This window comes from Benincasa hispida, chromosome 1, assembly GCF_027475165.1.
Source record: "Benincasa hispida cultivar pf3 chromosome 1, pf3_genome.v1.1, whole genome shotgun sequence".
Taxonomy (NCBI): Eukaryota; Viridiplantae; Streptophyta; class Magnoliopsida; order Cucurbitales; family Cucurbitaceae; genus Benincasa; species Benincasa hispida.
The window spans coordinates 17,572,954-17,596,754 of NC_143478.1; the positions used below are offsets into that span (position 1 = coordinate 17,572,954).

The following is a 23,801-nucleotide window of genomic DNA, read 5'->3' on the forward strand; positions in this document are numbered from 1 at the left end:
AGGGCATGACGAGGCTGAGCATGGATCTCACAATGTGAATTTTTTAAAGAGAACATGAGTGGAAAAATGACATATCATATATATCTTTTTCCTCCCACTAAGTTTTTTAAAACCTAGGGTTTATTAACTTAGGTAAATTTGGCTAATTAATTTAACTAAGTTATGGTTAATTTGCTCAATATAACATTTATATTGAAGTTTAACAATATATGATTTCCATTTATTAAACATTTTAACAAATGTAATTACGTATTGCATGCTTATAAAATACTTGTCTAATTCACCTTCCAAGTCGGTTCCCAGGTAGAGGTATTTTGTTTCCATCAGTCTAAATAGCCCTAGACAAAACATTCCTTAGACAAAGGTTCCTTATAGACAATTATTTTATATTTTTAATCTTTTATTCTTTCCAATTAATCCTATTAAAATAAAAATAAAAGGTTAAGTTATTTTTAATCACATTAGACATTTTTTTTTAACATGAGTCTAGGTGAATTAATTTTAAACCATTTAAAATTAACCAAGACCTATGTTTACATGCAACTTTTGATTATAGATTTTAATCTAATTCATTAAACTTTATAACGATTCTAAATTACTGAAATTATTAAAACCTATAGCATGCATCTAATGACATTAATCAAAGGAAAATTCTTATAAATAGAAAAATCTAGCAAAAAGTTTCAATAGTGCTTGTATTTTGGAAATTTTTGCTATAAAGTATAAATATTTTTAAATATTTAAATAGACCCCTTAATCAAATATAACAATTATATTTTCTAAGTAATGTCATGCTTAATGCAATGCTATTTTCATCATATAATATACATTTAAATTATTTACTAATGAAAAAAACATATCCAGCATATGAATACAACAAATATATTAAAGTATGATACATGGATATGCTTAATAATGCATGCAATCATATATTATAACATTTATATTTATTATGATACATGAGCATATTTATAATATCATGCAACTGTATAATATAAAATTTATATTAAATATGTGAATGATAATGTCTATCCTAAGGTGGGATTTTAAAAACTATATGACATATATTATGCAACATATAATTTTTAATCATATATCAAAAGTAAAATTAAATAAATAACTAAAATAAACCAAAATTTGACACATTACAAAATCAATTAAATCAATATTTTCAATAGTATATCAACTTAATTAATTAAAGTTGTGTGTTGTCCGATGTTCTTAGCGTCGCGACTCTAGGGTACAGCGTCACAACGCTACGGAAAATCTTCACTATCTGCCTCGCGTTGTAGCTTCGTGACGCTAAGGCACCAGCATCGCAATGTTGCAGTTTACAATGCTCGATTTCAACAAATTTTCCCTCTGTTTTTCGGTGTTTTTCTCAACAACCAACCACCACAAATGACCCGGTGGACAAATACATACTTGATTGCTTAAAACTAAATGCCAAAAACAAAAGGGCCCTTACAATTGATCAAATCAATAAGCAAAAACAATCTAACTGTCAAATATCGCAATTATCTATAATGCAAAAACCCACAAGGACATATAACATTCAACATATGAATTCAGTACATAAAGCACCCACCAAAAATCAAATATTGATATCCCTAAACCAAAACAAAGACCATTCCATTGCCTCTAATACCAATTGAAGGGATTGAATCCTAATAGAAGCATTTTATTGCTATTTTTCTTTGAATTGGGATAGGAAAACCAATAAACTAATTCTACAAAATCAAAATAGGTGAAGCATACATATTTTTCAGTTTAGAAAGAAAACGAAGTTAGAGAATAATTACCCTAGAAGAAACATAAATCTTCATGAATATCCCCTTTGAGATCATGAACAAGACTTTTGCAAAAACAAGGAACTCTTCCACCAACATGAACACTACCAAAAGGAGTCCTCATCATTCATAGGATATAAGGAAGATGAAGTGTGAGCTTCAAGAAGGTTTTTGACAAAGGGAATTTTTCTCAGGGAAAAATGTGAGAGTGAGAAAGGTTACAGATGTTGGGTTTTATGTCCTAAAACTCATAATAGTAAATGTAAATAATGTTCGGGTTGATGCCCTAAATCTCATGGGTCTTGTAGTTTGTAATTGTAATGTACAAACAATTTATTTATATAATAAAATTAGAGGTGTTTTATTTGAAATTTAGTAGCATTAACCCACAAAACCAATAAACTAAGATCCAATGATGTCTTATGTAACTTAAACATGTATGTGGGACATACAAGTGGATCATGTTTGAGAGATAACCTAAACAGTCTGTAGTAGATGGATAAGGTTGGGTATCTTATCCTAGTGACACTACGAATACGACCCACTTTCTAGATGTTACAATTGTTGTAAAGTGCTATAAGTGATATGATCCTGATCATTCATGTGGAGACACGTGAGCAAGAGTGTTCTATACAAAAAGTTTGTATAAGACTGGACCACAAAATGAATAGTCTCACTATATAATACCGTTGGTAGAAGAGACTTACATTTCACAAGGATAACCATAGGTGACTTGACTTGAATCCTGAGTGAGTTGTGAACTCCTGCCTATGAAGACGATCCTTTGATTTACATGGGTGGGAATGGTTAGTTCGCCGGTTCAATATGTCTAGCATTTTGGGAATTCATTTGATTGGGGAGCTGGGAACGTAACTACACAATAAGGAAATTCACTCCTCTATAGTTAGAGTAAGAAGAGAAATTGCTCCCTCAAAGACTGATTTTGGGGCTTAAACAATGTGGCGCCACACTCTCTCCTGGCTCGAGAGGGGTTTAGTCATAGTTGGACTTATAACTTATTGTTCATTAGGGGATCAGTGGCATTTAAGGAGTTAGATGTAACTATGGGGCAAAGTGGTAATTTTGGTCCAACTGTACTTACGAGCAATTTGTGAAGGGTCAACGCACAATTGATTGGTTATATCCAATTGACACATAAATATATTTGTAGTGTGAAGAGTGAAGTTACCGATCTTTAGTGGAGTGATCGACAATTAGTAGAAGTTGGTTAATTTAATTAAAGAGTTTAATTAATTAATCAAGTACCATTAGAGCCTCAAATTATAGATCTATGAGGTCCCCTTGGTAGCTCAATTGAGATTATTGATAATCAAATTAATTTTGGATTAATTTGAATTATTCAAATTAGTTGAGGAAATTAGTTATATATGATATAATTAATATGATGTATTTGATACATTATAATATGAAGTTTTATTTAAGAGAAAATAAATATTTGAATATGATTCAAATATTAATTATATGAATATGATTCATATAAAAACTATAGATTAAATATAATATGAATTTGATTGATATTAAATACTATAGGTTAAATGAGAGAATAATAAATTATAGCTTACATTATATGTGATAATATAAACTATAGGTTATGCATTATATTTGATATAACATAAAATTTATTAATTGAAGGGAACCAATGAAGGTCCCTATGCGGAAGCGGGGATCATTCTCAATTTTCATTTTCACAGAGTTGTAAAATTACAGAACAAAAACAAAAATCATGCATTATCGATTTAAAAATACAACATGTTGAACTTGAGAAATATGGGGGGAAAAAAACTTATCCTTGAACAACATGTTGTAAAAGAGTTTATAACACCATTATTTGAAGAGATTAACATTTCACTAGGATGACCATAGGTCGCCTGACCTTAATCTTGATTGAGTTGTGAGTTCCTGTCTATGAGAGACAATTATTTGATTTGTGTGGGTGAGAGTGACCAGCTTCATCGACTCAATAAGCCTACCATTTGAGAGATTTGTCCGAATAAAGAGCTAAGAACATAGCTGATTACGGGTCTTGAACAAGGAGATCTCACCCTCTCGTTGGCCTGAAAGGAGTTAGTTTATAGTTTGACTATAAACTGTTTATTCATTAGAGAGATCGATGATACTTAAAAAGTTAAATGTAAAATAGGGGTAAAACGGTAATGTGACCCAAATGTAGTTATGAGAAATTCGTGAAGGGTCGACTTACTATTGATTGGTTATATCCATGTATATAGAAAATATATCTATAGGGCAAAAAGTGCATCAGTCGATCTTTAGTTAAGTGTTTAATGGTTAATAAATTAACCTTATTAATTTGATTTTAATTTTTGATTTCAATTAATCATAATGCGAGTGGTGGAAGGAGTTATAACTTCCCCCCACCCACCTCTCGAGAACTAAGAATGTAGAGAATAATTGAAGAGGTTTTTTTACAGTATGTTGATCATACTAAAAAATCTCTCTACAAATTCTGTTAAGAATCACTCTGTCACAAAATTACTCTTCCCTTTCAAAACAAAGGAGCCCACACTTCCTTGGTGCTTATTCCTGATAATAGCAAGGTATTCTGGTGATTATGTCTTGTTCATCTCGTTGTTGTTATTTTGGTTCGAGGAAGGAGTTCGTGTAGAGAAGTATTTCTGTTCATGATCAATTGAGAGGAAATATGTGAAGAAGTGAAACATCAATGGTGAGTTTTCTCTTATTCAAACTCTCTGTAGAAAGCATGCTTAGAAATTTAATGTTTATCTAGTAAATTAGCATGTTTGCTTCTTTGTATTTAAGCGTTTTTTAAATTGATTTTCAATTGCACGACGATCATTCACTTCCACAAGGAATTAGATTCCTTCATTTCTTTATTTAACATAATATTTCATTTTGAATTTTAAATTTTAAAATTTGAATACAATGGAACATAAAATGTTGTTTTTAGAATGTTCACTGTTTGGATTATAGAAAACAGTTTTCAGAAACAGAATTTGAGTTGTCTGCCAAATACATATTTGCTGAACTTAGTAAATATAAAAACATAAAACATATATCAAATTGGCAACTAAACAAGCCTTCTCCTTTTTAGTCTCCATAATCATATAAAAGGACAAATATTAGCCCCAAGCTAATAATTATATCAATTTAAATATTGAACTTTCACAAGTGTATCAATTTAAATCTCGAACTTTCATAAATGTATCCAAATAAAATAAAATGGAGGATTTAAGTTGATACAATTATGAAAGTTCAGTATTTAAATTGATACACTTATAAGTTTAGGATTTAAATTGATACAATTATTAGTTTGGGATTTAAATTGATACAACTATTAGCTTAGGGTTTAATTTGATACAACACCCAAAGTTTAGGGGTATAAATTAATATTTTTCCTAAAGTTTAGGGGTATAAATTAATATTTTTCCTATCTATCTATCTATCTATCTATCTATCTATCTATCTATCTATCTATCTATCTATATATATATATATATCTTTTAGATGACAAATTTCTTTTTGTTTTCTCTTATTTTCTTTCTTACTGATTTTACCGCTTGTATTTTAAGAAACACGATCATCGTCTCCGTTTGAGGTTGCGTAAAATGACATATTTATTAATTTTCCAAAATCGCTTCTAAATTTTAACTAATGTATAAAAACTTATGAATTGGTACTTTTAGATTCAGCTTTCTTTAAAATATGCTACTTTCTTAACCATTTAAATAAATATATTATGATAAGGGTGATTTCAAATATAGGAAAATGAATCAAAATATTTACAAATAATAGCAAAATATCTTGTAGTCTATTGTTGTATATCACGGTTTATCATAAATTGTGATATTTTGCTATTAGTTATAAATATTTGTATCATTTTTGTGATATTTTGCTATTAGTTATAAATATTTGTATCATTTTTCCATTTAAAATAATTTTCCTTATGATAATGTAATTGTGTATTAACATATTTTGTCATATCTATTTTCGAATTTAATTGATTAAATTTTTTCTAACAATTATTTTTCATAAACTTTAACAGAATAATCTATACTAGACAAAATTAATTGACAAATCATATAAAATTTTAAATAAAAATATTATAATAAATTTTAAATTAATTATCAATAGGATAATAATGGAAATAATAAGTTACTTTGACTCATATAACTAAATTACACTAATTTAATATTAGCTTATCAAACGTCATAACTAATTTTTTTTCAATCTAAAATTTAAATTTATCAAACACTAATTTGATTTTGTTCATAGCTAATTATCTAGGAAGCACAGCAGCAAGAAATTATTTTAAAAGCTACAACAAACCTAAACCGAGCCTTCAATATATTTTCTTTTCTCTTATTGTCAACAGGAGGTTCAATTTCTCTATAAAAATGAATATAATTATACTAAATTAGTTTTTCTTAAATTTTACGAAACAGATGTATTAGTCCCCATTAGGTAACCATTTTATTTTTTGTTTTTTTTTTACAATTAAGTCTATAGACACTATTTTTATCCCCAAATTGCATCATTTGTTATTTTTTTTTTCACCAATGGTTTAAAAACAAGCTAAAATTTAAGAACTAAAAAAACTATTGTACTTAATGTAGGATCGATATGACAACCCTACAGGGGCGTATATGGTTTAACAAAACTAATTAAAACTTTTTCTCTAGTGTGCCCAATTAAGCAAATCAATATACTTTTGGCTATCAAATAATTTAAACAATAATTCAATGCAAAATAATTCAATCCAAATAAACTAAGAAATTAAAACTAACACTTTAAGTACCCTATTTAATTTTAATAATAAGATTGGTAAAATAAATATGTAAAGATAAATTCAACCACCTAAATAGACAAATGTGAGCTATTAATTTCAAGGATAAATTATAACATTTACTTTCATGCAAATAAAAAATAATTAATAAATTAATTGCAAAATTAAATAGAAGAGGGAAGATTGACACCGTGATTTTACCGTGGTTCAACACAACCGACGTACATCAACTTCCCAAGCTCCTCTTAGGTTTATCACTATGAATTTGACTCTTTCCACGGTTTAGAGCTGAACCGCTATAACGTTGTTTTTCCAGGTTTTTTCGAGAGTAAGAACAAATCCAATCATTTCCACGGTTGAAGATCAAACCATTACAATAATTCTTTTTCTGGGATTAAGAGCAACACTTACAATAGCTTAGAAATATAAATAACACACTCGATAAACTCTCTAAAAGAGTGGATTTACAAATTTAGCACTCAATGAATCAATACTCATAACATAAAATATCTATATCAAGAAGAAGATGGAAAGAAGAAAATTGAAGTTTGGAGAGAGAGCAATAATGGTGGTTTAATGAGTTATGGAGGATTGAAAATAATAAAAATTGTTGTCATGACTTGCAAGAAGATGAGTTTAAATAGAGAACCACATTTAATTTAGGTTATTGGATTTTGGAAAAGAAAAATCAATGATGAAGATTTAAACTTAATTAATCCTTAGACACAACAACAAAAAAAATATAATAATATATATCTTTTAAAATCATTTCTTTTAAAACCCAACAAAAAGCAAATACCTACTATGTCTCTAAAACTAGCCGTTAAACACAAACATAAAATAATATTAAATTTATTTTCTTTTTAAATTCATATTTTTTAAAAAAACCAATCCAAAAATAAAAAAAAAATCCACCACATGTCACTTCTCTATTTCTCCATTCCTCCAAGTGACACATTTCAATTGGTTCACTTTGATGAAAAAAATTAGGTTACGTCATCCACTCAAGATTTTCTCATTCAGCTTGTTTCGGTCATATCTTCTTCGTTTGAGGTCCGATTTAGTTTATTCAAGTTGCGTTGGAACCGTTGTTTCAAACTCTACGCGATGGACACTTCAAAACACTCAAATTATTAATAAATAAAAACAGGTTTGTTATCATCAAAATATTAATTAGTTAATTAATTAATTACAATTAATTAACTTGGGATTAAGGGCCAAAAAGCGAACAATCTCCCCGTTTTGATGATGACAAATAACTTAAGAAAAATGAAATCGGAAGTAAAGTGTGATATGAAATATGTTCTTAATGCATGATTAACACATATATAATTTCAATTTACTTGAACCAAAGAATATATTCAATATCAACATACTTTCATTTTTCTTATTACTTCTCTCCTTTTGAAATCAATAAAAAATAATAATAATTAAGAAAATTAAACAATAACATGAAAGTTCTCTGTAAAACATGAACACAATTCGCATTTCTTCTCCTATTTATATGTCTTCTAAAAGAAATATAACAAGCAACAACATTGTAAATTCTAGAGGCATCATAAAGAATCAACCAAGTTTAGACTAATTCTATTTAAGGCTAATTTTACAAATTTCTCCCCCTTTTGAAATCAACTGAACACTCCCCCTTAATAAAGGACAAAAAGACATTAGCACATAATTCAATTTGAGGGTAGAAATATCAAATAAATTTTCAAAACAAATTTTTACTCAAAATACAACAACTCCCCCTAAAAGAATGAATAATATATATAAAGGAACACAAAACAATATAGCAATATAGGAAAATCAATTTCATTCAAACATGAAATTCATATATAAAAGTACATAACTCCCCCTATGAAAAAGAATTTAACAATTCTTCAAAACAACATGATCAAATTACATTCTTTTGAACAATGTAAGTAACAGAATATGCATAACTTCATGCTCAAAAGACAACAACATATATTAATAATCAAAACAATGACAATCTCTTGCAAGACTCAAAATTCTTTCTCAAAACTTATTTTCGAGAAAAATACAAGGATAGAGCAACTAATGGACCAAAATGTCAAAAAATAAGCAAGGATAGAGCAACAAACTCAATGGACTAATGGACCAAAACTTATTTTCGAGAAAAATACTAGGATAGAGCAACGGACATCAATGTTATTGTGCAAAAATATATCATTAGCTCCATTTTTCAAGCAAGCATTTTCATCCATCAAACTTTTATTATCAATAATCAAGACCTTATATTTCTTTGATAATTTTAAATAGTTAGAGTTAACTTTTTTAAAATCATATTGCATGCTTTCAAATGCATCATATAATTCATAGTTAGAGATTTTTGCATTACCTCATTTTTGTCAATTTCATCTCCGCGATCATTATCAGAATGAGTCATTATGCACAAAGAGAATCTATCACATTTTTCTTCCCACTATATATGGATTTTCCCTTCATTTTGTAAATTATAATTCTCCTTCACATTAAATAAATTATTAGTAGTACAAAGAGAATTTTCTACACTATACATATTGTTAAGAAAATTCCAAATATCATATGCATAATGAAATTGTGCAATTTTATCACATACTTTACTATCCAAAGCACTTATATTTATGGCTTGGGCATTAAAAGAGAGCAATTTATAAGTCAATTTTAATTTTGACAAGTTATGTTCACAAACATACAAAGATATTAAAATCAATAGCAAACAAAATCGTTTTCATTTTCATTTTCCAAATATCAAAATTTTACCATTAAAGAAAGGAGGTGTATCAACACGTTGACCTTCTAAAGTTGTCATAGCTTTAGCAATTAAGCTTATTCAAATAATTTTAAAAATATTAATAAGATACTTTAAATATCAAAATAATATTTAAAAAATAATTTACAAAGAAGAGCTCCTAACTCTGATGCCAATTGTAGGAGTGAGAAACTCAAACACAATGGGTATAATCTAAAATGATTTATGAAATTTTTATCACAAACAAACGAGCAACCGACTCTTGTACCAATTGTAGAACCGGTATGACAATCTTAGAGGGGTGAATATGGTTTAATAAAACTAATTAAAACTTTTTCTCCCAATTAAGCAAATCAATATACTTTTGGCTATAAAATAATTAAAACAATAATTCCATACAAAATAGTTCAATCCTAAGAAGCTAAGAAATTAAAATTAATAATTTTAATAATAAGATTGATAAAATAAATATGCAAAGATAAACTCAACCAACCTAAATAGACAAATGTAAGCAATTAATTTCAAGGATAAGTTATAACAGTTAATTTCATGCAAATGAAAAAATAACTAATAAATTAATTACAAAATTAAATAGAAGAGGGACAAAGAAATTGACACTGTGATTTTATAATGGTTCGGCACAACCAGTCTACATCCACTTCCCAAACTCCTCTTGGGTATATCGCTACGAATTTGACTCTTTCCAAGACTTAGAACTGAACCACTACAACGTTGTTTTTCCGGAAGCAAGAATAAACCCGATCTTTTTCACGATTGAGGATCAAACCGTTATAACGACTCTTTTTCTGGAATCAAGAGCAACCCTTACAATAGTTTAGAAAAATAAATAGCACACTCGAGAAACTCTCTAAAAGAGTGAATTTACAAATTTAGCACTTAATGAATCAATCCTCACAACAAAAAATACCTCTATCAAGAAGAAGATGAAAAGAAGAAATTGAAGCTTGTAGAGAGAGCAACAATGATGGCTTAATGAGTTATGGAGGATTGAAAATAATAAAAATTGTTGTCATGATTTAGAGAAGAAGATGAGTTTAAATAGAGATAAAAATTTGTAGAAAACCACGTTTAATTTGGGTCATTGGATCTTGGAAAAGAAAATCAATTATGGGGATTTTAAATTTAATTAATTTGTTAGACACAAATAAAAAAACAATATAGTAATAAATATCTTTTAAAATCCAACAAAAAGCAAATACTCACCATGTATCCAAAACTTCTTTTTAAAACCAATCTAAAAATGAAAAGTCCAACATGTGTCACTTCTCAATTGCTCCAAGTGACACATTTCAATTGGTCCACTTTTATGAGAAAAATTATGCCCTGTCATCATTTTGGGATTTTTCCATTAAGTTTGTTTCGGCCATATATTCTTCGTTTGAGGTCCAATTTAATTTATTCAAATTGGTTGGAACCGTTGTTCCGAGCTCTGTGTAATTGACATTTCAAAACACTCGAATTGTTAATAAATAACCACAAGTTTATTATCATCAAATATTAATTAATTAATTAATTTGGAATTAAGGGTCAAAAGAACACTTATACAATTTATCGTAAAAAGTGTGGATTAAATATGCTTAATTTAAAATAAGAACAAAAAAATCAAATGATTACCAAACAGGACCTCAATTATTTTCAAATTTACAACCAAAACACAGTTTTTCAAATAAAGTTTTAAAATTCTAAACCAAACATCTCTTAAAATGCGGTGAAAATAAGAAATTTGTTTTTGTTTTACACTAAATTCTTTGTTTTGTTTGTTGGTTTTTTTATTTTTTTATTGAATCAAGAACCAAGCTAAACCTTAAATATTCTTAAAGATTTTTAATTGAAACCAAATAATTTATTTTCAAATATAGTGAAGTGTATATATAATAAACATCTACTTTTGATATCCATGAAATTCTTTGATTTTTTTCTTTTATTAAATCACAAATCAAACATGACCTAAAATATTAAATTGAATTGCTTAGAAGGAAAAGTATATTTACACAAAATAGGAAAATGTCAGCTTGTGGTTCCAATGTATCTATTGGTCAAATTAAATGTCAATATCATATCGACATTTGTGACTAAAGAACTGCAAACAAAACAACAATTTGCATAATATTAAAAAAAAAAAAAAAAAAAAAAAAAAAAAAAAATCCTCTTCAATGGACAAATGGCTTCCTCTTCCCATGCAAAAAATCAAAATCAAAATAAAAAAGATTAAAAAAAATTGTGATATTTGTAAGTTTACTTAAGATCATTGGAATTTGGAGGTGAAAAAAGCAAAGTGATCAACTAATTCATTATTCCCATGATCTTCATCCTTATAATCCTCTTGTTCCTCAAAGCCATGAGTTCTAAATCCATAACGATCTTCTTCATTGGCCTCATTCAACAAATTCTCCCAGAACCCTTCATTCAAATCATCATCATTATCATTTCTCTCACAATTATTATCATCCATTATTTCTTCTTTAGGGACATGGTATTTCATTTGATGTTGTTCGTCAATGGTTAGTAAGTCGACATCCATGTGAATGTCGTCGTTCACGAATGGTGGTAGAATATGATCTTCTTTATCTTCGTCTTCGAAGTCGGGTTGGCCTTGGTCGATATGTCGTCTTCGTTTCCGATTGATGGCTTCTTCTAATTCTTTGTGCTTGTCTTTTTGGTGGATTAATTGTTGAATGAAATCAGGGTTTTGAATTGCTCTTGCTAAGAAGTTCATCATTAGTTGTTGTCTTGTCTCTGTCTTTTTTAGCCGACGTTCCATTGTTTGGAGGTATGTTTTTGTGTTTTGTTGTTGTTGTCTTAGCTTCACTACCTCCGCCATTAATACCTGTTGTTCAAACAAAATTTCAATTAAAAATCTCTCATTTGGTTTTGGTTTTTTTATTTTTTATTTTAGTAATTCAACCTACTACTACTATCTAATTCTTTTAGAGATGTATTCAAAATACAAGCTAATTTTTTTAAAAAAATTGTAGGCTCATTTTGCTAACAATTTAGCATTTTCGTGTTTTAAATTTATGTTTGTTTTTATACCTTCTTGTTTATTATAGTTTTTATTATGTTTTTATCTAAATTTAAGAGCAAAAAAACAAATTTTTAAAAATTAATTTTCTCACTTGTTTTTCTAAAACACTCTTAAAATGTAGACAACAAAATAAAAAATTCAATAGATGAATGTAGTGTATATTAACTTAATTATTAAAAATAAAAACTTTAAAATCAAATGGTTATAAAATCAACATCGTTTTTTGAAAATATTTTTTTTCAAAGAAAAAAAAGCTATGAAGTCAAACATTTCTTTAAAAATATGATAATTATGGTAAACAAATTATGAAAAAAACTAGTACATGCCTTGAAAAAAATAATAAAAAATGTATGAAGAATTACAACTTAATCCCAGTTTTGATTTTTTTTTTTTTTTTTTTTTTTTTTTTTTGTTTCCTTTACATATATATAAATTAAGCATATCTATTTTCTACTAGGACTTCAAAAGGCCAAGTAATTTTTGAAAGCTAAAAGGTAGTTATCAAAGATTGTTCTTAAAATTTGACTAAAAAATTGGATGTGTTATTAAGGGGTATGAAAATTATAATTAAAAAATGAAAAAAAGAACAAATAAAAATTTCGAAAACAGAAAATTAAAAACAAAATTGTGCCTACAAATCTAGGAATAAAATGCTGTAAATTGAGTGAAATACTAGCTAGATCATTCAGGTGACTGGTGTTTTCCATCCAAAAGTAAACTTGAATTTGTCTGTTTACTGTTAATTTAACATCGTATAAATTAGTACTGTAACTTCTATAATATTACTTATTCATTCCATTGTTAATATTTAAATTTGTTCAACAAATTTACAAACAACGAAGAACATATATAAATGTAGAGAGATATCCCCATGAAAGCTTTTGAGTTGAGTGGTAATTTTGACAAACCTGCTTATCACGCTGCAGCCGATCGACTTCTCTGTCAAGCCCAAACCGTCCGACCTCGACACAAGGGTCTGGAGCTTGCTGAGAAGCGTTCGGTTGCGTCGTTTTCCTCCTCCGAATCAGCTTCAGAAGATGTTTCTGTCCTCTCAAGAAACCTTCATGAGCAAATTCCCACTTATCTGGATCTACCTTTCTAAATCCCTACCACAAAAATATTTAATAAAATCTTCCATTTTAGATCTATCAATAATTTATTGATAAAGCATAAAGCTTGTATTAATTAACCCTTTATTAAAGGTTGGATTTTTCCTAAAAAGAAATGCTAATCAATATATATACCAACTATTTCAATGCAAAATATGTATAATTTCACTTTAATCATTGAATTAAAACAATACCCATTTGTCCCAATAACCTTAAAAATATAAAAATAAAGGCAAAAATACAGGAAAAAAAAAAAAAAAAAACTTACATAGGTATTTAGCTGTCTAACGAAGCTTGAGAAATTGCTATGTTTGAAATATTTAGGAAGAAGTGTTAAGGAAAAGGATTGAGGATCCCAAACCACAAAGCTATTGTTTCCTCTGCTCCAAGACACAATATGATTGGTCCCTGTATCTTCGATTATTTCATATGTTTTTGTCAGAAATGGCGCCGGACCCGCTTCATTAAGCCCTTCCATCGGCTGAGGGGACGCCGTCGTCGTCTTCGGCGCCGCTGATGAACTCGACGTCGGAACCTCCTCCTTCACTCGGCGGAGACGATTCATGATCTGGGTCGTCCTTAGTTTTTTGAAATTCAATCTCAGTTGGGTTGTCTAGAAATTCTAAAATATATATCACTGAAAAAAAAAAGAAGAAAAAAGAGTGGAAATCTAGACTGTGAAGGAGATGAGAGACAACAGAGAGAGAGAGTAGGTGTTGAAAGGAGGAGAGAATCAGTTCTAATTATAGAAACAGGTGAAATGAAGAAAAAAAAAGTGTATTTTCCATTTTAGCCCTTTCCCTTTTGAGCATGGCATGAATTTAATTAAGGAAGGTGAGATTTGAGATGAGACAGATATTTTTCTCTCAACTAAAATAGATTTTTTTTCCCCTCATTTGGGGAAATTATAATAGTGGGATCTTTTTTTAGTGTCACAATCATAGAGGATGTGACTGTGTAAGAGAGGAGAGTGATGTGTTTGGAAAATAGGTCTTTTATGGTCCTTTTGTGATGGATCATAGAATAGGAATGTTCTAGATCATGGCAAAGAGAGGAGAGAATTGGATACAAAATGGGTATGCTGTTTATTTATAACATAGAAGAGAACCTTGAATGAATAACAAGACGAGTGTCAAATGAACATAGGTTTAACCAGCATAAATTTTTTAATATCGATCTGAAGTTTGATTCTCTCATCTATACATATTATTAAAAAGAAAATAAAATAAAATAAGAAGACAATTACAACTACATATTCCTACTATTAGGATTATCTAACAAATCAACTCGTTTCATTGTAATCAAATTCGAATCCAAATTAGATTTTTGAATTTTTCAGAGTTATCAAAATACATAAAAGCTTCTAAACGTTTGATTTTATGTTTAATATTATCTTTAAACTTAAAAAAAGTCTAGTGAATATTTTAGGTTTCATTTAATAATCATTTGGTTTTTAGTTTTTGAAAATTAAGTTATACATACTACTTCAAATATAAGTTTCTATATTTTGTGATGTACTTTCTATTATTTTTTAAAAAATAAAGTTAATAAGTTTTGGAAACTGAATAAATTGTTTTAGAAAGTTTGTTCGTCCTTTTATAATTTGACTAAAAAAAAGTATATTTAACAAATATAAAAATTAAAATTGAAAAATTTGAAAAAATAAAAACATAGATTTCAAAAACAAAATCTTAAAAATCAAATTGTCATCGAACATAGTGGATATGAAACTGTGATCTAAGATGAGATTGCAAATCTTATCCAAAATTGAAAGGCAATGTGGAATGAGGAAGGGTCAAAGATCAGGGTTTGGTGGGTGGCACCCAAACCAATTATGTTTTGAATGTGGTCCATGTTCTAAATAAGTTTTTAAAACGAAGATTATCCAATTAAATGATTACACGTGGACTTAAAAAAATGATTCTTGAAATTTTCGTTCTCGTCCCAATTTACGTGTACGGTCCTAGAATACACGAAAACATAACGGACGGATGAGGAACCGCGCAAATGGAATCTCAGCGATTGTTATTATTATTCTTTTTTAATGTTTAGTAAAGTTTTAAAAAATTTGGCAAAAGTGATTTATAAAAATGCTTTAAACCCCCGTATTTTGGGGATTCTAAAACTAATATTTTATTTTTTATTTTTTTATTTTTTTTGGAGAAACGATAGACGTGGACTAATGATTCTTCATGCGGGACCTATTTTCTAATAAAGAAAACATATTATAAGAAAAATATCTAATAGAGTTTGATTTGTTAGGTAAATGGAAACAAATAAAAAAAAATAACATTTTGGTCCAAATATGTTCTGTCTAGTTTCTTTTAGTTTTTATATCTAGATTTCAAAATTTTATATTTGGATTATTTTTAAATATACGAAAATTAACTAAAATATTTGTAAATAATAGTAAATTTTCAAAGTTTATAGGTGACAGATTGCGATAGAATGTGATATTTTGTTATTATTTATAAATATTTTCAATAATTTTATCGTTTAAAATAATTTCTCTTTACATTTTTTATTTTGAGTGTTGGATTTATTTCTAATTAGATATCTTATATTCTAAAATATTACTTTCTTACCCTTAAACTTTAAAGTTTTGTTTCTAGTTGTTACCTATTTTCAAATTTTAAGTTTTAACCATTCATTTTTCACTAAAAATTCAATTTCGACTTTGGTTGCTAATGTCTTTTAAATAATAAAAAAATATATATATTTTTCACTAACTTTTCATCCATATGAAAAATAATTAAAAAGTTTCACATCATGGTTATTTAAGTTATTAACTAAAATTTAATGTCAAATAACAAAAAGCAAGCAGTTTAGTAAAAAAAAAAAAAAAAACTCAAAATTAAAACCGTAAAATGATGAAACATTATGTAAGTTAAACTCAAATCTGATAAGTAAAAGCATAATATTTTAAATCGTAATTTAAATCTTGAAACAGAGAGCGAATGAAAATTAAAAAGTTAAAATATAGTAATAAAATAGAATAAAACAAAAGTGGAAGATTTTCTAAAATCAAAATTTTCTTATAAGATAATAAAATGTGAAATTTAATTGAAAAGGGAAGTTGTGTGAAGGAATGTAAAGGTGGGAGGGACACGTGGCGGCTGGAGAAGGGAACATAGGGGAGTGTGGTATTATTATAATAATGAGAGTGATGGTGTGAAGGGGCAGGGATTGTGAGCCAATGACGCGTAACTAAATACACCACTCCTTTTTTCTTTTTCTTTTTCTTTTTTTTCTTTTTTCTTTTTTTAATTATTTTTACCAACAGATAGACGATTTGTGTAGAACCTCCTCAGAACATACCCCACTTTCTTTTTTAATTATTATTTTCCCCCTTTTCCCTTTTCTTTCAAAAGTAACTCAATTCATGTTTTTTCAAATTAGCATCCCTTACTTTTTCTTTCCTTTTTCGTATTTTCCTTTTCCTTTCGAAATTATTAAAGATTGACTAGATTAGATGTACCTATTTTTGTGTATCTTATGCTATGGTAAGTTAAGACAGTAGGTAGGTTTTGAATCAACTCATATTAAATTAACATGTAAGTAATATTGCATCGATGTGGTGTTGTGTCATGCATAATACAATACCTAAACTAGTAAATAACTAAAGTGGTATATAACTAACTACAATTTGATTAGATGCATTTTTGAGCGATGACATTTGCTTATTTATATGGATTTTCGTCTGAAACTCTCCCGTGGTCATGTAGTGGCAACAAAATGTCAACAAGGGAAGTATGGAGGTAAGTCTATCCATTTTTGAGTTGGTTTGAACCCTTGCTTGCCACTTTCATGTAACAATATAACAACATGCGACAAAAGAAACAGTTTGAATGACAAAATTGTGACTCGACCCCCAACTATCGCATAGATGAGAAAATTTATTACTCAATTTAAGCTCTTACTTACCCCATAATAATACGTATTTCCACTTTTATGGTCGAAAATTAGATTTTCCATCTTTTGTTGGGTGGAAAAATGTTAGAAAGGGGAAGAAGGGACATTAGGTAGATCCCGTTTTGTCTTTTGTGAACTAATTAAATGAATTAGGAACCTAATCTTTGTTTCCATTTCGGTAAACCCACACAAAGTCCAGAACCAATTATGGTTTGTAGTCTGTACCCGTACTTTCCAGACCAACGCATTGGCAAACATTGTCTGTGGGAGCTTCTAAATATCTTCCCCTACGGACTCTCTTCATTTTATTTGTTCCATTACTCATTCAAACTTGAAAGTAGGAGTCTCAATATGACTTCATTTACAATCATTCTGATTCTAAAATAATTGTTGTCAAATTATGTTTTCAGAAAAATCAATTATAACCAAAGTTCGATAAATGTTTAATAAATTTCAAACGGAAACATGAAAAATAGTAGGGTTTTTTTTTAAAAAAAAAATGTCATATCAAAAGGAGCCAAAAGATCGAGGACTTGTCTTTGGAGGTACAATGAATAGGACCCATCATAAGCTCTCAAAGGACCAATCCACGTAATGTGTATATAATATTTACTCTCTCTTTCTAAACACTATAGTTCATTAGTCAGAATACTAGCTACTTTCTTTTTTCTTTGTTTAGAAAGATATGGTTAATACCAGTAACTTTATTTTTTCCTTTTTTAGGAAGATATATAGAAACAATCTATATGAGTCTTGGATGGTTTTATGAGCAGCCAGGGTCAAACCAAAAATTAAACATGGTTGTTGGAGAATTTTCAACTATTTGATCTCCGCTATCAATAATTTACTATCTAAAGAGGTTATTTCTAACTCTCTTTGCCCTTTTTGAAGAGTTCAACTGGAGACCACCAATCACATGATATGGGAGTCTAAATTCTCTCTATCTATTTGGGATATGTTTATACCCTCTCACACCACTCTGTTTAGTGTTGGTGGGGGTTGAATGTTACCATTGGATTACTCGAATCTGTGGAGAAGCTTGAGTTGGAAGGAGGAGATCAATCGCATGTTAATCATTTCGTGGATTCTTTGGAGCACTCGCAACGATATTGTTTTTAGAATGGGGTTTCTGATGTCGAATCTTTAAGTAGGGTGATTGAGATGTCTTTAACTGAGTTGGATATGTCCCTCACTCCCTCGATTTCTCCTTCCTCCCCTGCAAGGCTTTCTTCTCTTTCCTGCTGGTGTCCCTCAACGTCTGGATTCTGGAAACTTAATGTGGACACAACGTGGTCTGTTCAGGAGGGAAGAGTGGAGCTTGGTTGGGTTGTTCATGATCAGAATGGATTCACGTTGTTATGTGGTTGCAAGTTTTCCTAGAGGAGGAATGATATAAATTTGCTTGAAGTTGAAGTCATTTCAGAGGATTTGCCGATGATTCACCAAAATCGGAAAGGGTCAAATCCCCCGCTACTTGTGAAATCCAATTCCCTCAATGTTATTAATCTTGTAAACTCATTTTCTGATATTTTAGTCTTTGTGGGAGACATTAATTTTGTAGGCATTACTGGTAATGCCTCGCATTTTTATCATGTTCCCTAAGAGGCGAACAATACTATTCATGTTTTTGCAACTTTGACTTCCTCTCGAGGCATCTCTCGTTCTTATAATGAGCATTTTCTTAGTTATATCCTCCCCATCATTCTTGACGAGGAAGTTTTGATTTAGCTTCTTTTTCCTTTTTTTTAAGAAAGAACTTTCTTTTTTTTTCTTTTTTTCTTTTTTTTCATGTTTTAGATAGAAACAATCTTATCTTGATCCCTATATTTTAATCCTTATACTTTCAAAATGTTCATTTCAGTCTTATACTTTTAACTTTGATTCATTTTGATCCATGTACTTCCAAAATGTTGGTCTTTATATTTTAAAAAAGTGAATAGTTTGGTCCCTTCATTTTCATTTTTAAGAGATCAAAATGATCATTTTTTTAAAGTAAAATGATCAAAGTGAATCAAAGTTAAAAGTATTGAATCAAAGTGAACATTTTAAAAATATGGAGACCAAAATGAACCAAAATTGAAAATATAAGGATAAAGTATATTTTTAATTTATTTTTTTTTAAAAAAAAAAAACCCACTTAAGAGTAGGGAGAGTAAAGTGAAGAAGAAACTCGTTCTTCCAACGCTATTCTTTCAGATTGAGTTACTCTTTAACACCATTTATATAAAAGTTTGATCCGACTTTTATCCAGCAAATAGTTAAGTCATATATCAAATTCTTAACTCGACACGAGTTACGTTTACAACTAAAAATATTACCCAAACTAGAGGGACTAAACTCTCATTCCTTCGAAAATGACGACTTCATCTTACTTGCAACAAATTGATTTTTTTTTTTCTCCAGAAAAGGTGAAGTTGTAATTTGGCTAGGAATTCATGACCATCGAACAAATTCACTTTAACTTATAAGATACCGCAATTCCCTGAAAAATTTATACTACTATACTGACCACAGAACAATTTATGTCACACGAACGAAAATTTGCAAGCAAAACCAGAATTACCCGGATAATCGGGCAAAATATGCGCAATGACTCCCGATTTGTTTATTCCATCTATATCATACGCTAAAATTACATATATTTCAGAGACAGTACACGAAAAACACCGAGCATAAATATTCAAGTTTTCGCATAAGCAAGGCATTGCTAGCAAAGCATGACAACCCATGGATATATCCAAGAAAGGACATGCATACCCGACAATACAAATAGTAACATCTATCGATAGCCCAAGACTTGATTTCAACCTCTGGACGCTCAAGTAGGGAAATTTCAAGCTGCAGCGTCAACGGCTTGATTACCAGCTTCCTTCTCCACAAAACTTTTGAGATACTCCTTCCTGAAAAGCAGCAAAGAAGCTTAGAGGGGTATTGTATAATTGAGCCAAATTCATGGCAAGGGGCACAGGAAAAAGCTCATGACTGCACCAACAAAGCAATGGCAGTACCTTGCGGGAAGATGATCATTGGGACGGTTGTGAGGAGTCCAGACAGGATCACCAACAAAGAGCCGCATAGCCTACAAAACATTTCTTCATGAGAAACATTGTTCCCCTTGCCGATGCAGTTATAATATATACAAATGCTATTGAGCAATAGAATTGATGCTATTAAAACTGCAATAACAATATTGTTCCCAAATTTTTCTTGGAAAAAATACTACTTTTCAAGGCATGGGAAAAGATGTTAGAGAATTTAATGCTGCTAGGTGATGCTCCAGATCAAAATTACTTGGTAATTATTCTCCCTTTTTCATTACTAGCACATGGAGGGCCTTTATATAACCATTAATGATTTTTGTTGGTTGGAAGATTGGTAAATAGAGTAAAACAATAAGAACTAAATCCATGATGTACTCAATTAGGAGTGATCATTCAAACCGCAAAAACTGAACCGAACCGAACCGAAAACTCAGTGAAACTGAAAAATACAGTTCAATCCGGTTTGAAATCCGGTTTGAAGAAATTTTGAAACCGAATTAATTCGGTTTGGTTCGGTTTCAAATTCGAAAACCTAGTTTGAAACCGAAACGAACCGTTTTTAACTAATATATATATATTTATTTATATATTTAAAAAAAGAGTAAAAGCGAACCGCTTTTAACTTAAAGAACCGAACCGAACCGTTTTTAATTAAAAAATAATATAACATGGATTTTTTAAAAATGCCAAAACCGAATTTGAACCGATGTGGTTCGGTTCGATTTGAACCAATAAATCGGTTCGGTTTCACATTTTAAAATATTCGGTTCAGTTCGATTTGACCACCGAACCGAACCGTTTCCACCCCTATACTCAATGCAGTAAACCACATGATAACCAATCTTTGCTCTTTAGAGAAAAATTGTGGTGGAAATTATGGCAAAGTATATGAGGAGTAAAATGAACTACACGCAGTATTGCTAAACAGCAACACACTGGTGAGGAAGGCTAATAAACGATGAGAAGGGGTTGAAACTTAGAAAGCTTGTGTCATTACTCATAATTAAGCATCCAGAGTCTACAAATGCAAGTTCTATTACTTATATGCTTACCTTGATGTAATTGTCAGAATCCAGAGTAAAGCGATGATAAATTCCTGCAGGCAAGACAATCATTGCTCCCTTCTTTACCCAAATGCGAATCCATTTGTCATTTAGATCTCTAACATCAAAATAACCTTCATCCACCCACGTTAAAGAAGAAGAAAATTAGAAGCCATAAATAATGGATGATAAGGTCTAGAAATATAATCAATCCTAATTCCTACCACTCCCAGCCACACAATAACGGATCTCCTCATCAGTGTGAAGGTGTTCCTCGAAAAAGTTTTTAATCTTCTCTTCGTAATTAGGAAGCTTTTCTGGGCAGACCTCACAGAAATCCTGACAATAAAAGTATGGTCAACTATAAGATAATGAGATCGATCGAGGAGAGAGAAAAATAAAATACTTAGAACAGGGAAAATTCAATTTCAAACCAATTTTTACTAGCATTAGAACACATTCTTGTCCACATAGGGAAATTAGAAGGCCATAACCACACTAGTAAAAGAAACGAACCATGTAGGAGTAATTACGATCACGACGTATCTTCTTCAATTCCTCATCTGTTTCATATATGTCTGCATCTAGCCTCCAGCTCAGAACTCCAAGTTCTAAAATGTTGGCAATTCACACAATATAAGTCTGTCTGAAATCACATAGCATTGTACAACTGTAAGCTATTTTATTCTCATTTCTCAACAAGGTTTACCGTCAAGTTGTCTGAGGGACAAATATTGCTTTGGTTCAAGGTGATGAGGAAGTCTCTGATCTTCATCACTATCATCCATATACCATGCCTGAATCACTTCCTCTCTTGGGTCCTGTAAATGAAAGTTTCAAGAGATTGAAATCATAATGATATTGATGAACACATGAGCACTTAAATTTGGACCAAACACGGACAAATTTCAGGGCAGTAGTCCTGAACATAACTATTAAAAAGGAAACTAAGAACCTATGATTTCCATCAGTACCACCACTATCGATATGCCATCTAAGCCTACCTAAATTTTCCTCACTCTATGATGTTCAGTCCTATATCCACAAACTACAAAAGGCTCGACATCAAAGAAAATTGATAGCATTTTTCATTTTTGAAAGTGATCACTATTTTGAATCATTAACATAAAACACCGGGATTGCCCATTTAATAGTGACAGCAAACTTGAAAACCAAATATTACATTGCCGCCAAAACAGAATACTCATATCAATACTGGAACCTTAAGGCATAAATATTACTAAAGCTTGCCGAAGTTCGAAAAAAAGAAGAATATGCATGAATATTGGATGGTTGTACAATATACAGAAATTAAGACATCAATCCAAACCAATCCCCCAATGGCCAGCGGCCGGGATTTCTTTAACGGACCTTTAAAGAAATTCCCAAATCCAAACCGGAATTTTAGCATTTTCCCCATGGAAAAAGAGGACGGAAAATGAAAGTAACAAAAACTCTAAACCAAAATCAGTTCCAAGGAGGAGATACATGCAGACGTTTCAGTCTAGGGCAGCGTCATCTTGGTGTTTAGGAATTAACAGCAGCGTAAACAACGCAAGATTTTCAAGTTAATCGATTGACAATGAAACTTCAAGAAGAAATCATCCAGAAATTTCCAGAAACTCCAAACATGCAAAGCCGATTGCCAATTGACCCAAAATCCCCACCCTCTCCGATTGGGGCGGAAATGAAGCCAAACTCTCAACGAAAAAGAATAACAGAACAAACTTGTGCCGATGAAAGACATGAAAAGAAGCGATGCAAAGAACAACAAAGAGAGATTTACCTTGTCAGGAACAGCCATCGTCAACTGCAACCCCTTCGGCTTCTGCTTCAAAATAAAAATCTCAATCAAATTCGATTGCTGAAAGGCAACGCGTTGATAGGCGAAAACGAAGGAACTATATACACATTCATTGAACCGGAAAAGACGATAATACCCACGACTCATGGGCGTCATTTTTCTTGTCTAGATCCATTGGGATTTTCTTTACACCATTTTCTTTTCTATCGAGTGATTTTTGAAAGAGTAATATTTCTTTTTAGATCTTTTATATGATTTAATTTTGAAAATTAATCATTTTTAATTTATTGATGTATTTTGTAATTATTTTAAATAATTTTTGAAATATTTATAAATTTTATTTTAAAAATAAAAATGATTTTTTTGAAAAATATTTTTATCTCTAATTAATCTAAAAGACCTTTTATATTATTGTCTTAATTTATTCATTTACAATATTTTTATTGTTTAAATATATAAACATTAATTTTAAAAAGGAAAATATCTATTAAAAAAAAGTCAAAATTCAAACATTAAAATGA

At 29.9% G+C, this 23,801-nt stretch overlaps 2 protein-coding genes across 2 annotated transcripts; both read right to left on the reverse strand.

Annotated features, from left to right (window-relative positions):
* Positions 1 to 11,512: 11,512 nt before the first annotated feature.
* On the reverse strand, positions 11,513 to 14,543 carry HSFA6B (heat shock transcription factor A6B). The gene is made up of 3 exons (XM_039022281.2): positions 13,749 to 14,543; positions 13,280 to 13,477; positions 11,513 to 12,173 (listed from the first exon to the last, which is right to left on the reverse strand). The coding sequence occupies exons 1-3, from the start codon at positions 14,043 to 14,045 to the stop codon at positions 11,592 to 11,594; spliced, it is 1,077 nt and encodes a 358-aa protein (XP_038878209.1). The 5' UTR covers positions 14,046 to 14,543; the 3' UTR covers positions 11,513 to 11,591.
* Positions 14,544 to 19,951: 5,408 nt separating this feature from the next.
* LOC120075619 (acireductone dioxygenase 2-like) lies at positions 19,952 to 23,572 on the reverse strand. Its single transcript, XM_039029217.2, has 7 exons — positions 23,263 to 23,572; positions 22,186 to 22,297; positions 21,993 to 22,087; positions 21,701 to 21,815; positions 21,486 to 21,610; positions 20,401 to 20,471; positions 19,952 to 20,292 (listed from the first exon to the last, which is right to left on the reverse strand). The coding sequence occupies exons 1-7, from the start codon at positions 23,434 to 23,436 to the stop codon at positions 20,226 to 20,228; spliced, it is 759 nt and encodes a 252-aa protein (XP_038885145.2). The 5' UTR covers positions 23,437 to 23,572; the 3' UTR covers positions 19,952 to 20,225.
* Positions 23,573 to 23,801: the final 229 nt, after the last annotated feature.